The following is a 13,403-nucleotide window of genomic DNA, read 5'->3' as shown; positions in this document are numbered from 1 at the left end:
GACAAAGATCTTGAATTTGCTAAGCGAATGGATAGATGTTCAGTCATACACTTGACTTCCCTTTATCCAAAGACACATAGAAAGGCAGTGAGGCATCTGGAGTCCAACCAGCGGATCCATTACGGGGCCTATTTCTTAATTACTTTGACCTCTCACCTGTGCGTGTTCACCACGGCCTCGAGCTCCTCTCGGCCAATCAGAGGTTAGCACTGGAGATCTAAGTACCGCCGATGTTTGCTGCTCTCAAAACATATTGGATCCGTAAAACAACATGGGGAGACTGAATTTTTATGTCCTTTGGTCTTTGCGTGACGCCCCCCGCCAGTTTATTAGGTATGTCGTTTGATAAATACATAATAATTAAAAAAACAACAACATGTTGACAGATTATTAAGGACGCGAAGAATCACTACTTGGACTCACTCTTCACAGCAAATCTAACCGGAGGTGTTTTCAAGTCCATGTCCCGCTGCCTCTTCCTAAGCAGCTGGTCATCTTCGGTCTGGGACAGTGGGAATGCAGTTTGACCACAATTTCAGTCGAGGTTCTGGTCAGTGCAGAAGTACCAGCTCAGAAAATTGGGATTCTGTCCTCTCAATTTAGGTTCGTGAAGTAGCCGCAAGGTTGTGAATTTGTAAACTAGAGTTTGCTGAGATCTCTTTGTGCTCAGGTGTCTGACTTGGGAAGGTGACTGGAGCCCAGAGATGGTCAAAGTGGCTGCAGAGAGGGGCAGGAGGGGAGTTTATGGCAAGATTTTACTCACAGTCTCTGGAGAGGTACAAAACACAGTATTTAGCGCGACCAGATCCGAAAAAACTCACGTAGAGCTCATGTTTGTGTGGGGAAAGTCTGGGTTATTTTACTAATGGTTAAATGCAGTGGGGAATTTACATATAGCCTCACTTTAAAACACACAAACTGTTCAGGCTACAGGTTATAGCATGGAAAGGACAAATATAGCTTATCTGAATGCAATTAATCCAACTCCTGTACTGAGTAGATACAATAAGCCTAAAAGGAAGGTGAAGTTTAACCTAATATCTTATGCTGACTGCTTTTTTTTTCTACTTTTTTGTGAAAATATAAATAACTCTTGGAAAACAGAATCGGATTCCACCATTTTCACCTTGCTATAAATAGCTTTATGGCATATATCGTCATTTAATATTCATTTCTTTGTGCTAGTTTCCATTACACTCCCTGCTTTCTTTGAGTCAGAGTGCTAGGCATCATGCCTATATGTGGGATTTAAAACAAAAAAGCAGTTCGTAGCTGATATTGCATAGTGGCATTTCACTTGTTTATTTCTTGCCAAGACTTGTGACCAGCCACAGGGCAACTCCAGCGTCTTCAGCAGTACCCCTTTGGTTCAAAGGAAATGCTTGTTCCCCGAAGGGCACGATGTGACCGATCATTCTACCACATTACACACCCAAGATGCTGAAAGTGAAACGGTGAGCTAAACGGGGCCAAAATAGTTCAGTGGGAATGCACGCTTTGGTTTTCGAGCGTCATGATTGTTCAATTAATACAAATCCAGGTGACTTCTGAGACCTCACACCTGAGCGGCAGGAGCGGCAGTGTGTGCTTTGCTGAGATCCAAGTCAATAAAGTCAACACCAGTGACTCCGCTGTGGGGAATAAACCTCCAGTGTGGCCTACAGTGAGTGTTATCCTTAAGTGTTTGTTAGTGTCTGCATGTGAGGGCAGTAACTGACGCAGGTCTGCTGTGCGCTCTGTGTGACTGGAAGGAAAAGACACCCAGACGTACAGTCATTAGTAGGAGAGGCCAACTGAGGTGGAGCTCTGAGGACGTGGACAGTCTCTCAGAGGATGTAGACCAAGCTTCGACCCCTAAGAAGATGAGGTCATCCGGGATAAACAGTCAAGAAATGACTGTGCTCATAAAGAGTGAGAACAGAGGAGGTCAGAGGCAAAAAGGAAAAAAATATTGGGATTACACAGGATTGCACAGAAGTGGCTTTTACAAATATTTGTGATTAGTTTCAGCGTGTCCGTCAAAGCGTTGGTGCCACACCATGTGTCTGAGTGACCCTGATACTGTCATCCTCATTGGAGGGGAGACTTCAGAACAAAACTACTGCAAGGACTCCCTGTGGAAGCTGGAGTTGGGTCAGTGGACTTTGCTGAATATACATCTGGCCATATATGTATATTAGCTCCCTGTATCTATAAAGCATCTCACTAGAGTGAAGGTGTGTGGCACCGGTGGAGGAAGCATTTGTACTTAATCGTTACCTGACCTCTTTTCAGACGGTGACTTCTGGTTCCCGCTGAACTCCTCTGCTTCTGGACCTGAACCACCCTGTGCCCGAGGACACACTGCAACCTATGACCCAGACTCTAGAGCAGTCTTTGTTTACGGTGGCCTGAGGGAGGGTCGGCGCTACACGGAGCTGTACATCCTTAATACTCTGACCTGGAAGTGGAAGCTTGTCAATGTGGGTTTGTTGTTAACATGCTGCGTTTTCACATTCTTTAAAAGCATGTACGTGTATGTGAAATAGGCTATTTGTTTTTTCTTTTCTTTTCATTGCTGTATTTGTGGATATTTCCCATCCTTAAGGCAAAAGGCAGCGTTCCAAATTTAGCGTATCACTCTGCAGCCTTTTACAAAAAAGAGCTTTTTGTCTTTGGAGGAGTTCAGTCAAGCCTTTCCTCAGGGGATAAATCCTGCAGTAATGCTCTATACATCTTCAACCCAGAGTTTGGACTCTGGTACCAGCCCATTGTGGAAGGGGACAGACCTCTGCCTCGGTTTGGGTCAGTCTTCAGTAAATTTACTGTACACTAAGTGCTTTCTTAATTCTCAGGAATGCTAATTTCATGCTTTTTAACAGGCACACGACTACGCTTCTGTCTCAGAAGTTGATCATATTCGGTGGACGCAAGACCGCTGCTTACTTTAACGACCTCCATGTGTTAGATCTGGGTAAGATAAAGATTCACTGACCGCCTTAGATTGAAACCGAGTGTCCAGGATTGCACTGATGCTTACATTTTCCCTACTGAGTGCAGGATTTATGGAGTACACAGCTGTGAAGAGTGGGAACATGCCACCGCTGCCTCGAGGGTGAGTAAACTAATCAACCTTGATAAATGTGTCTGTGTCCAGACGCTTTTCTTTGCAAGCTCCTTTGACTTGATAAATGTCATCCATGTAGCCATCTGGTTGTAGTATCCTTGGGCATCCCAGAAAGAGTTCAAGTGCAATTTTAATGTTGTTTAACACAAAATTCATCCTAGTGAGATTTTCTTTTAGCTGAACATAATTCATATTTAAGAATATGTAAAGATTGGCCATAATAATGATACAGATAAAACCTCTTTATATATTAATTGACAGGTTTCATGCAGCACTCCCAGTTTCAGACAACAGGATTTTAGTCAGTGGAGGGTGCAGTGCAATCGGAGCCCTGCAGGATGTTCACATCTTTAATACAGGTAAGCGGGGGTTTTTTGTTTTTGTTTTTTCCTTCAGTATTATTGGATTTAAAAAAAAATATGGTGTGTTTATTCCGGTTCAGTCCAGTGTTGTTATTTTGCACGAAGCATCAATATTGATGAAATCAGCTGCTTTTTAATCGAGCTTCATTTCTTTTCTCCCCCAGATACGAATATGTGGACTTCACTGGTGTCTCCCCTGCTTTGCTCCAGGCCTCGTGCTGGACACAGCATGATGCTTTTGGGCAGCGCTATCCTAAGAGACACTGGGACACATGGACAGGGTGAAAATGTTAAAATCCAGTGTGCATTGCTGGTGTTTGGTGGGTCGGACTGCTCTGGTTCCTTTTACGATGACACAATCAAGTGCACCGTGGAGATTCCTTTTGACAAATGAGTCCAAATTGGAAACAGTTTTTAGCCACCATGGCCCGTGATGTGATCAGACATGAGAAGAGCGTTTTGTCTGGAAGACTAAATCTTCTGCTTTGTGTTTTGTTGCATTGATTTTCTATTTATGTGTCTCCTGTGCGATTCTTTTACTTTATTATGTGTCTTCGAAAATCACCATCAGGCAACGCGCTGCAAACAGTGAGACGAGAGGTTTTCCACTTTGCATAGCAAATCTCTGAGCGTTGTTTTTTTATTATTGTCCCGTACCTCCTCTCCACGTATCTGTATGATTTTTTTTTTAAAGGCAAATTAAAGTCATAGTTCAATTTCATGCTAAAATACTAATAAATATTTTTTTACTTGAACCTTTCTTGTCATTTAAAGTAACTGCAGTGGAACAGAGTCGCTTTTCAGTCATTTTATTTAACACAAACAACTTCTCAGTGGCTTTGTACTAAGCACGCAGATCATCAGGTGTATCTGGTTGGCGTGATGGGTGGCTCTCTTGGAAAGCTTCAATCTCAAGTAAAGCTTCATTTAACCGTTTGATGGTTGGATACTTCCCCACATCCACTTTGAACCTGTAGACATTAAAAGCATAGTGGTGATGCTTCCCTGTACAGGCTGTTTTGAGGTTATATCATGTTTTGGGATCTCTGCCTTCTTGAATATAATAGAAGTAAATTGTTCTGATTTCTGGAAAGAGATGCTGCTGCTAACCTTCCAAATGTATTATTTGACGCTTTGTGGCACAAAACTAGTTTCATCTGGTTCCATTATATTTAAAACAAGGCAGATGTTTTTATAGCCACTATCTTAAATGCTGGTCAGCTCGAACAAAACTCACTAGACAGAGAAACAGCACTGCACGCCAGAGGGAAAATATGTAAATTGGATTTTGTGGAAAGCCCATCTCTATTAAAGTAGCACTTCTATTGCAGTTTTTATGAAACTTCTCATAGCATACCTCTCTGCGTTGTAGACCTGTGGGACCAGACAGATGTCTGCCATGGAAATCTAAAAGAGAAGCAGAAAGTAAGAAGTAATCTTTGTGCTGGAAATTGCCCAGATGTTATCCTGTGATATATTCATGTTCTTACCTCATCGCCTACACAGTATTTCCCTGCTGTTTGCTTCAGAATTGGCTCAAGAGCTGGGGGATAATAACACATGCATGTAAACCACATTGGGATTTTTCTCATCACATGTTTCTAATGTATAGAGCAGGGGTGTCAAATGTGGGGCAGAACTAGATTATTACTTTGAAGAAGAGAAATGTTAGCAGTTTGTACTTCTGTGTTAAGTTCTCAGGAATGGATCACTGTTTAATCATCATCGTCAGTTTTAAAAGCCTTCCTGCTTACGACATTAAAGCAAAGCAGGATGGTTAAGCTGATGAGTCACGCTTTGTAATGACAGCAAAAATGTGCGCTTATAGAAGCAACTCAGTGTGTTCATCATCTGCTGTGTAAAACAAAGTGTTTTCAGAGTGCAGTTCTCCGCATTTAAAATTAAAACGAAGCATAGAGGTCTAGATGACAGGCTTCCACTTACCTTGAAAACCACGGTTGATGAAGTGCTGAGACCACTGCATCTTCTCCGCTCCTATTTTCTGGATTACATACAAATTCTGCGAAGTCCAGGAATTAAAAAAAAAAAGAAAGTTACTGGTCTTGCAGGTTGACCTTGACATTGCAAGCATGGATTTTTTTGTGAACCAGAGTAGAGATTTGAACTGATGGCGTTGTGGACTGTGTTCTGCTTACCTGCAGGGGCTGTATACCCGAGGCAATGAGGTCACTTATCATCCTAACCTGGGCACGCGACTTTGGGTCTGCTGGAAGAAGACGGGGTCCTGTTCTGGTCTCATCGATGTACTGGATCACTGCCAGCTACATAAAAGAATTTTGGTAACGTTTTTTTAATGTTATATGGTGTAATTAAAAATACACCGACTAAAGGTGTAATTAAATGGAATTTTAATGTATTTTATTTGAAATTGCAAAGTAACTACCTGCAAATGCTTAAAGGTTAGAAAACAAGTCAGGTTTTTACTAGAACTGTTACCAGTATTACCAAAATATTCAGTAAATGTAATAAGATAACATGACAGTGTTATGGAAGCAGACTCACCGACTGAGAGAGAGTGATGCCATCAATTTCCACTGCAGGCACTTGTTGCATGGGGTTTAGCGCTTTGTACTCCTCAGTAAGCTTTGGCACAGAGAGAGCCATTGTCAGACTAACACATGACTTTAAAAAAGAAATGCATGGTTTTATTGTTTAAGACAGCACCTTGTTAAGAAACTTATATTGTTTTAGCATGATTTTCGACTCTTTAATATTCAAGCAATCATGTCGAAACTGTCATGTTTGTCTGCACACTGTACCTGCTGCCCTCCATCTTTGATCAGATTGACTGGAAGCTGGTCATATTCAACACCTTTTAGAGCAAAAGCTGGTGCACAAACAAGTTCATTACCTTAGTGATTTAAAAAACCCCAAAAAAAGTTACACCAAAGCTTAGCTGAACATTCCCAGGGCATGACTTACCAATGCGAACCCTCCAGGAGCAGGAGCTTCTGAAGTATCCGTGAAGTATGGGCTGAACAGAAAACAGAAAATGTTAAGTCAGTTTGGAAACAAAGTCAGTTTTGCTTTGTGGTTTTATGCAGTGGGTTCACCTTAGTCTGAGTTGCCATACTTCTGTAGATTTCCCTCGACTAGACTGGATCAGTTACTGCAAGTACTTTTTCTACAAAAAATCTCATCCACTTTGAGCAGCCAATAGGATGTGTCCCCTAAACTCCCTCCTACCTACTCTTTGGTCCATGACTAAGCACCATTGGGCTTCATATGGTTCAAATTAAGCAGCTGATGCACACATAACACCCGGCGAACAGTAACAGTGGTCTGACAGTACCTTAGCGAGGCAGGCTAACGACATGCGCATTGTCGCTGGCTGCGATAACACTTTAATCTTTTGGATAAGGGCCACTGATCGCTTAAAGATCACACACATTACAGCAAAGTCCCACTTTTTTCAAAACGGCGTGTGGATACAGCTCAGCTGAGACACACTTCCTGACAGGAGAACTGACTGGTTTAATTAGCCAATAGTTGGTGGAGTTCCATAGCTAGGGCGGGTTTAATCTAAGAGCTGGAGTCGTGATTGGTCAGAAGGCAATCTCGAGAGCCCAATCACGCTGCGTTATTAGTGAGAGGGCGAATTTGGAGCCTATAGGAAGCCTCAATTACCCCAGAGCCCGCCCACAGGTGATTCACATCTGTGGGGTAGAAAGCTGAATGCTGTCTTCTGCTGGCCACCGCGCTACCTGCCTGTACAGTGGGTCAAATCAGTTCGGCGTAGCACATGATATCCCAGAATGGCGTCAACAGCTCTGAGATCAGCGTTCAGGACCAAGGTAAAGTGCAAGTGGCAGCTCTGATTGTTGACACAGTGTCCTGCAGAAGTTATGTCCGTGCATTCCTTTACAGAGGAGGAATAACGTTTTTCCTCAGTTCAAAAATCTTTAGAGGATTAAAAGTAATAATAATAATTTTATGCCTTCAAGAGCTGATTTATAACATGAAGAAAGTTTTTCTGCTCGTGCTCAGCTGCAGGTGCATTTAAGCGCAAAGACCGTGCACCTGCAGCCTGGACCGCATTCCTTCTTTCAGTCCGCTTCACTCAGCTTGACTTTGTCCCCATTTTCACAACTCAACACTCAGTAGTTGCACATTAATCTAATCGGCCAACAGGCTGCAGCTGGTTGACAAAATGTGCAAATCAAAGAGCACATTGTACTTCTTGGATGGATAAATACTGCAGTTTTTGCTACTTTTAGCGATTTGACTCCCTGCTGTGCCGCTTTCACAGGTTCCATTTAGAGTCGGCCGACTGTGCTACTCCTCCTCCTCTGTGGTGAGTGCTTATGAGTAACTGTTAATCTGGTAATACATTTCAGAGATAATCAACCCTACGAGTAAATGCTGATATCTTTCCTCACAGCCCACCACCAAACTGTTTATTGATGGGAAGTTTGTTGAATCCAAGTCCTCGGAATGGCTGGATATTCACAATCCTGTAAGTACTTCTAGTATTTCTTGGCAACATCCATTATTAGTTGAGGTGAATGTATACTGATGCCTCACCATACTGTGCTTGTACAGTATGGAGTTGCTTAACCTGGACATACTGGTCCAGACTGGTTTGTGTAGATGGGCATCCCACGTCAACATTTAGATTCAGATTTGTCATTATTGAATGAGCAGAGTCACAGTATAAATTAGCACTTATTTTTAGTGTTTAAAAAAAATCCAGCTTAGTAATGATCATGACTTTTTTCCACTTTCACAGGCTACCAATGAGGTGATCACCCGCGTGCCCAAAGCCACCCAGGAGGAGATGCTGGCTGCTGTAGACTCATGCTCCAGAGCCTTTCGCTCCTGGTCTGAGACCTCCATCTTGGCTCGACAGCAGGTTTTTCTGCGCTATCAGCAGCTTATCAAGGACAATATTGTAAGTCACCGTAAGGTGCTCTGAAAGTAAAAACACATTCAGCCTTGTTTAATTAATGAATCAAACAAGAGCGTGGACTCACTGTTGCCTCACAGAGAGAGGTTCTTAGGTCTCCCTCGTCTCTCTGGGTACTCTGGCTTCCTCCCAAAGTTCAAAGACATGCGCGTTAGGTTAACTGGAGATTTTAGACTGGCTATGTCTCCGTGTTAGCCCTGCAATAGGCTAGTGACTTGTTCAGAGTGCACCCCACCTCTCACCATATGACAGCTCGTATCCAGCCCCACTCCAGCCGTGGAATTGGACGGATGAATGAACAGATGGACAGACAGCATGTTAGTCCTTCTACAGTAGTTCAGAGCTCTTGTTTGAGTGAAACTTGACTTTAGGCTATATAGCTGATACAGAGAATTCATACAAGCGTCCTCTTGCGTTTCAGAAAGAACTTGCCAAGGCCATCACAGTGGAGCAGGGGAAGACCCTTGCAGATGCAGAGGGAGATGTGTTCAGAGGATTGCGTAAGTGTGTCTGACACACACACATGCACACAGATGTCATTTTTGTCATTGAGCAACAAGTGGTTAAATATTTGCATTTTGTGTAGGCTCTTAACTCATTTACAGGAATCTGTTAATCTGTTTCATCTTGTATATGGGACAAGCGGGACAGAGGGTGGTTTATTTCATGACTGATTCTGTGGAAGATTACATTTTGATATTTTTAGGCCTTTCTATGATAGTAAATAACATGCAACAATTGGCCTGGGACAGTAAGGACATGAGTTTTTAGTAATATGTGAACTAACAAAGTTGCTCCTGAAAAAATTATTAGTTCAAATTCAGTGATTTGATGTGGTTTGTTATGTCTGTTATTTCTTTCATGGAGATGATGTTTTAGATCATCTTCATATGCCCGGTTCATTTAAAAAAAATAAAAATAAAAAATAAAAAAAATAAAAAAAAAATAAAAAAAGTTTTTTTTTTATTGACGTAGTTGTATAAATTGGCGTAGAATAAAAAAAAAATGTATCTGTGACAGCTGGAGTTGTCATTATAATAAAAATATTTCATGTTTACGTCATACTTGAATCATCATTTTTAAAAAATGCAGATCACGATATCTACCTTTGCTAACTTTATCCTGGTGTAGCAGCTGACACACACATGCAGTTTGTTTAAATGTCGTGCCTGTACACATAAATAACCAATTACTGCCAGGGGTGTTGAACATAAGGACAAAATCTCGTGAAATGAAATGAAAAGATGCCAGTCATCCTTTAATTGCTAAACCTGACCATACTATGGTTCATACTTCTTTCTGTGCAGAGGTGGTAGAACACACCTGCAGCATCACCTCCCTGATGCTCGGGGAAACCCTGCCCTCTATCACCAAAGACATGGACACTTACACCTATCGCCTTCCCCTTGGGGTGTGTGCTGGCATTGCCCCCTTCAACTTTCCGGCCATGATCCCCCTGTGGATGTTCCCTATGGGCATGGTATGTGGCAACACGTACCTGCTGAAGCCCTCGGAGCGTGTGCCCACATGCGCCATGCTGCTGGCTAAGATGCTGCAGGATGCTGGTGCTCCAGATGGAACGCTCAACATCATCCACGGCCAACACGACGGTAAGAGCTGGTGGCTGTGTAATGTTACAGTAAGATGTTCGACAAATAAGCTTAGAGCCTCAAATTACCGCCAATAAATCCTTTATTTTTTATTTATTTTTTATTTTTTAATCCATCATTCAGATAGAAAATTTGGTTATCTTGGCAGAAAAACAATGCGTGTAACAATGAACAATCTACAATCTACATTTGCTCTAAATCATAAACCGTAATCACCTGTCATTACTTAAGTCATCTCTGTAACTGTCTTCCTCTTACAGCTGTGAACTTCATCTGTGACCATCCGGCCATCAAGGCAATCAGCTTTGTTGGCTCAAATCAAGCAGGGGAGTATATTTATGAGAGGGGCTCTAAAAATGGCAAAAGGGTGCAGTCCAACATGGTGAGCAACAGTTTTAATGTCTGACATGTGCTTTAAACATCCAGAAGGTGGCAGCATTGGCCAACAGTTTCAAGTGTTTGTGTCGCCCAATGGTACTGAGGAGTGCATGTGCATGGTGCAGCTGTGCATCACATTTAAAAAGGCCCAGATTGCGAACTGGAAATGTTCCATTGCCTCACGTGGACTGAAATGTGGACCAAGTTTACAATGTGAAATTTGTAGGTCGTTTGTTTCTAATCTAATTCCCTGATTTTTATGTCCCTGCTTGTGACTAACCAGTTGCTGTAATGTGGAGATCAAACGGCAAAGGGCTAACCACTTCTTGTGTACTGTAGGGAGCCAAGAACCATGGTGTGGTGATGCCTGATGCCAACAAGGAGAACACTCTGAACCAGCTTGTGGGCGCGGCGTTCGGGGCAGCGGGACAACGCTGCATGGCTCTGTCCACAGCCATACTGGTGGGCGAGGCGCGTAGCTGGCTGCCGGAGCTGGTGGAACGTGCCAAAGCTCTGCGCGTGGATGCAGGTACCACGCCCCATCGCCCCCGCCCTTCACCTCGGCCTCTCCTGTTCTCCTGAGCCCGTTTCCCCCAAGGTCCTTTTTGGTTTTATTCATCTCGGGGCCACCCACACCGCCCTAACCTCACCTCTCGCCTTATGGCCTGTTGTAACTTCACATTAGGAGTCAGCTGGGCTTGTTGAGTCAGCCATGCTGCAAATTTGTGGCCAGATCTGCGGCTCGGGCCTAAATGGCGGTCTAGAGGATCAAATCCTATGAGAAAAGAAGTTGATGTGAAGTAAAATGGAGAATGAGTCTGTGTGTTTACAGTGATATGAAGTTTAATTTGTACAATACACAGGAAACCCGCAAGAATCCATTTTAGAGGGAGTGCCTCAAAGTGCCCCTTGTCCTGGCTTTTGTGGCCAACGAAATGTCAGTGCCCTTAGTTTGTTCGCATCCGTCAAGTGACAGAACGTGTAACCTTATAGCTGTTTGTTTTTTGGGGCCCTGCTAGGAGACCAGCCTGGTGCAGATCTGGGGCCTCTGATCTCTCCCCAAGCCAGGAACAGAGTCTGCAGTCTGATCCAGAGCGGCGTGGAGGAGGGAGCAAAGCTGCTACTGGATGGCCGAAATATTAAGGTCAAAGGTTACGAGAACGGCAACTTTGTGGGACCTACCATCCTCAGCAACGTCACAGTATGAGGCTTCATGTGTTAAAAGTACTTGCACGTGAGTGTTATTATAAAAGATGTCTGCAGTCGGTGAAAGTGCTCCGTTGTGCGCTCTTTCAGCCTCAGATGAAGTGCTACGCCGAGGAGATCTTTGGACCCGTGCTGGTCGTTCTGGAGACAGACTCCCTGGATAACGCCATCAGTTTGGTTAACAAGAACCCCTATGGCAACGGTACAGCCATCTTCACCACAAACGGTGCCACCGCACGCAAATATACTCACGAGGTGGATGTGGGCCAGGTGAGTGGCCGCTGCGTCCAAATGTGCAGCTCGTTCAAGGGAGAAAGGAGACATTCACGCCGCTCTGTCGTCTCTATGCACCATCTCAAGCGGAGAGAACATCATATTTGTTTGAAAGCCTTCACACATTAAATAAAAACAATTATTTTCCATGTTGAGCATACCCTTATTTGCTCCCTACCCAAAATGCACACCTTAAGCAACCCCTTTTTCCCCTCCACATCCACACCCAAGAAAGTCGCAAATAGCAACAGCAAATATGCTTCTGTTAAATAAAAATAGGGATGCATAGAAACTTTTCCAGGTAGTATTCAGGGGAAGAGGGGCGTTGGTGGTGAGGATTGTTAAAATTAAATCTCAAAAGGGATTTCTAGGTGCGTATTTAACAGTTAAGTAAAACATGGCCATCCTGTTTGTTTGCCTGTGGAGCCTAGTTATGCCCTGTGTTTGCTGTTCACATGTCGGGGAATGTTGTGCAGGCCATGTGCCGTACTCGTCTCCAAACCTCCATGCAACAAACATCTACTTTTCTGTTTTTTGTTGTTTTTTTTCTTTTCTCCCATGCACCTTTGCCAAAAGGCCCAAGTATGCAAACCTATTCCCGTTGTTTAAAACACTCTAAACCAACCATGCCGTGCCTCTTGGTGTTTTCGCAACAAAACTTTATTTTTATATATTTTTTGTTTTCCTCCCTTTTTCGTAAGAGCACGCTTTGTTTTCACACATCAAATAAAAGCCACAGGTTTATCTCTGTTTGGTGCGATCGTGTAAGCTTGCTTTGTAAACAGCACGCACGTACCGCATCTCTCATCAGCTGCGTCTCGCTTGTCCCTAGCAATTTAGGACCTGAGGGAATTGTTTTACAAACCTTACACTTATGGAAATGAAAGGGACAATGCTTGTTTTCTGCAGGTGGGAGTCAATGTTCCAATCCCGGTGCCGCTGCCAATGTTCTCCTTCACTGGATCGAGGGGATCCTTCAGAGGGGACACGAACTTCTACGGAAAGCAAGTGAGTGGCAACTAAAACAAACGGATCCTGTCGTTGGGCCTGTGAGGGCAAAAACACAGCAGCTGTCTTAATTTGATGTAAACGCTTTTATTTTTGCTCTTCAGGGCATCCAGTTCTACACACAGATCAAAACCGTCACCGCACAATGGAAAGCTGAAGATGCCACCTTAAAAAGTCCTGCCGTTACCATGCCTACCATGGGACGCTAAATGCTCCATCCAGTCGCTGCTGATTACTCTTGTAAACCAGGAGACGTCAAACGCTCCACTTGCAAAAGCAGATTCATATGTCACCTGTGAATAGCTCATAAATACAAGTTATAAATAAATAATCCCCAGATTAAAAGACTTTATATTCGATATGTATATGTGGCTGTTGTGCGAGGGGACAACACTAAGGCAATCCAAAAGTTCTGTAACATTATTGGGTCAATGTCATTTCCTGAAATACAGCACCTGCTGAAACTCTTATACACTTGCTGTGTTTGTGTGTTTCACAGAAATGAAAGCTGCCTGGAGCCACACCGGTTGCTT

General features: G+C 43.3%; 3 protein-coding genes across 5 annotated transcripts; 2 read left to right on the top strand and 1 right to left on the bottom strand.

The window, feature by feature from the left end:
* Window positions 1-130: 130 nt before the first annotated feature.
* On the top strand, window positions 131-4,186 carry LOC146366168 (uncharacterized). The gene is made up of 13 exons (XM_084914945.1): window positions 131-333; window positions 433-603; window positions 671-776; window positions 1,317-1,454; window positions 1,541-1,663; window positions 1,752-1,926; window positions 2,005-2,133; window positions 2,275-2,462; window positions 2,588-2,784; window positions 2,862-2,953; window positions 3,040-3,094; window positions 3,368-3,465; window positions 3,633-4,186. Exons 1-13 carry the CDS (start codon window positions 272-274, stop codon window positions 3,860-3,862), a joined length of 1,764 nt encoding a protein of 587 aa, XP_084771071.1. The 5' UTR covers window positions 131-271; the 3' UTR covers window positions 3,863-4,186.
* Window positions 4,187-4,261: 75 nt separating this feature from the next.
* On the bottom strand, window positions 4,262-6,967 carry gstz1 (glutathione S-transferase zeta 1). 3 transcript variants are annotated; one of them, XM_084914951.1, is made up of 9 exons: window positions 6,782-6,967; window positions 6,412-6,463; window positions 6,249-6,316; window positions 5,992-6,111; window positions 5,625-5,750; window positions 5,413-5,488; window positions 4,959-5,011; window positions 4,826-4,875; window positions 4,262-4,439 (listed from the first exon to the last, which is right to left on the bottom strand). In XM_084914951.1, the coding sequence occupies exons 1-9, from the start codon at window positions 6,878-6,880 to the stop codon at window positions 4,313-4,315; spliced, it is 771 nt and encodes a 256-aa protein (XP_084771077.1). In that variant the 5' UTR covers window positions 6,881-6,967; the 3' UTR covers window positions 4,262-4,312. The 3 variants fall into 3 exon arrangements, with proteins under 3 accessions (XP_084771077.1, XP_084771076.1, XP_084771075.1); XM_084914950.1 differs by having other exon boundaries at window positions 5,992-6,072; window positions 6,543-6,965; XM_084914949.1 differs by having other exon boundaries at window positions 5,992-6,072; window positions 6,782-6,965.
* Window positions 6,968-7,137: 170 nt separating this feature from the next.
* aldh6a1 (aldehyde dehydrogenase 6 family, member A1) lies at window positions 7,138-13,340 on the top strand. Its single transcript, XM_084914947.1, has 12 exons — window positions 7,138-7,283; window positions 7,739-7,783; window positions 7,871-7,945; window positions 8,219-8,380; window positions 8,817-8,895; window positions 9,703-10,005; window positions 10,266-10,387; window positions 10,723-10,912; window positions 11,403-11,584; window positions 11,680-11,859; window positions 12,772-12,870; window positions 12,975-13,340. The coding sequence occupies exons 1-12, from the start codon at window positions 7,245-7,247 to the stop codon at window positions 13,077-13,079; spliced, it is 1,581 nt and encodes a 526-aa protein (XP_084771073.1). The 5' UTR covers window positions 7,138-7,244; the 3' UTR covers window positions 13,080-13,340.
* Window positions 13,341-13,403: the final 63 nt, after the last annotated feature.

This window comes from Perissodus microlepis, chromosome 19, assembly GCF_051167445.1.
Source record: "Perissodus microlepis isolate ML-2025 ecotype Zambia chromosome 19, ASM5116744v1, whole genome shotgun sequence".
NCBI lineage: Eukaryota > Metazoa > Chordata > Actinopteri > Cichliformes > Cichlidae > Perissodus > Perissodus microlepis.
This window is presented reverse-complemented; position numbering and strand designations above follow the sequence as displayed.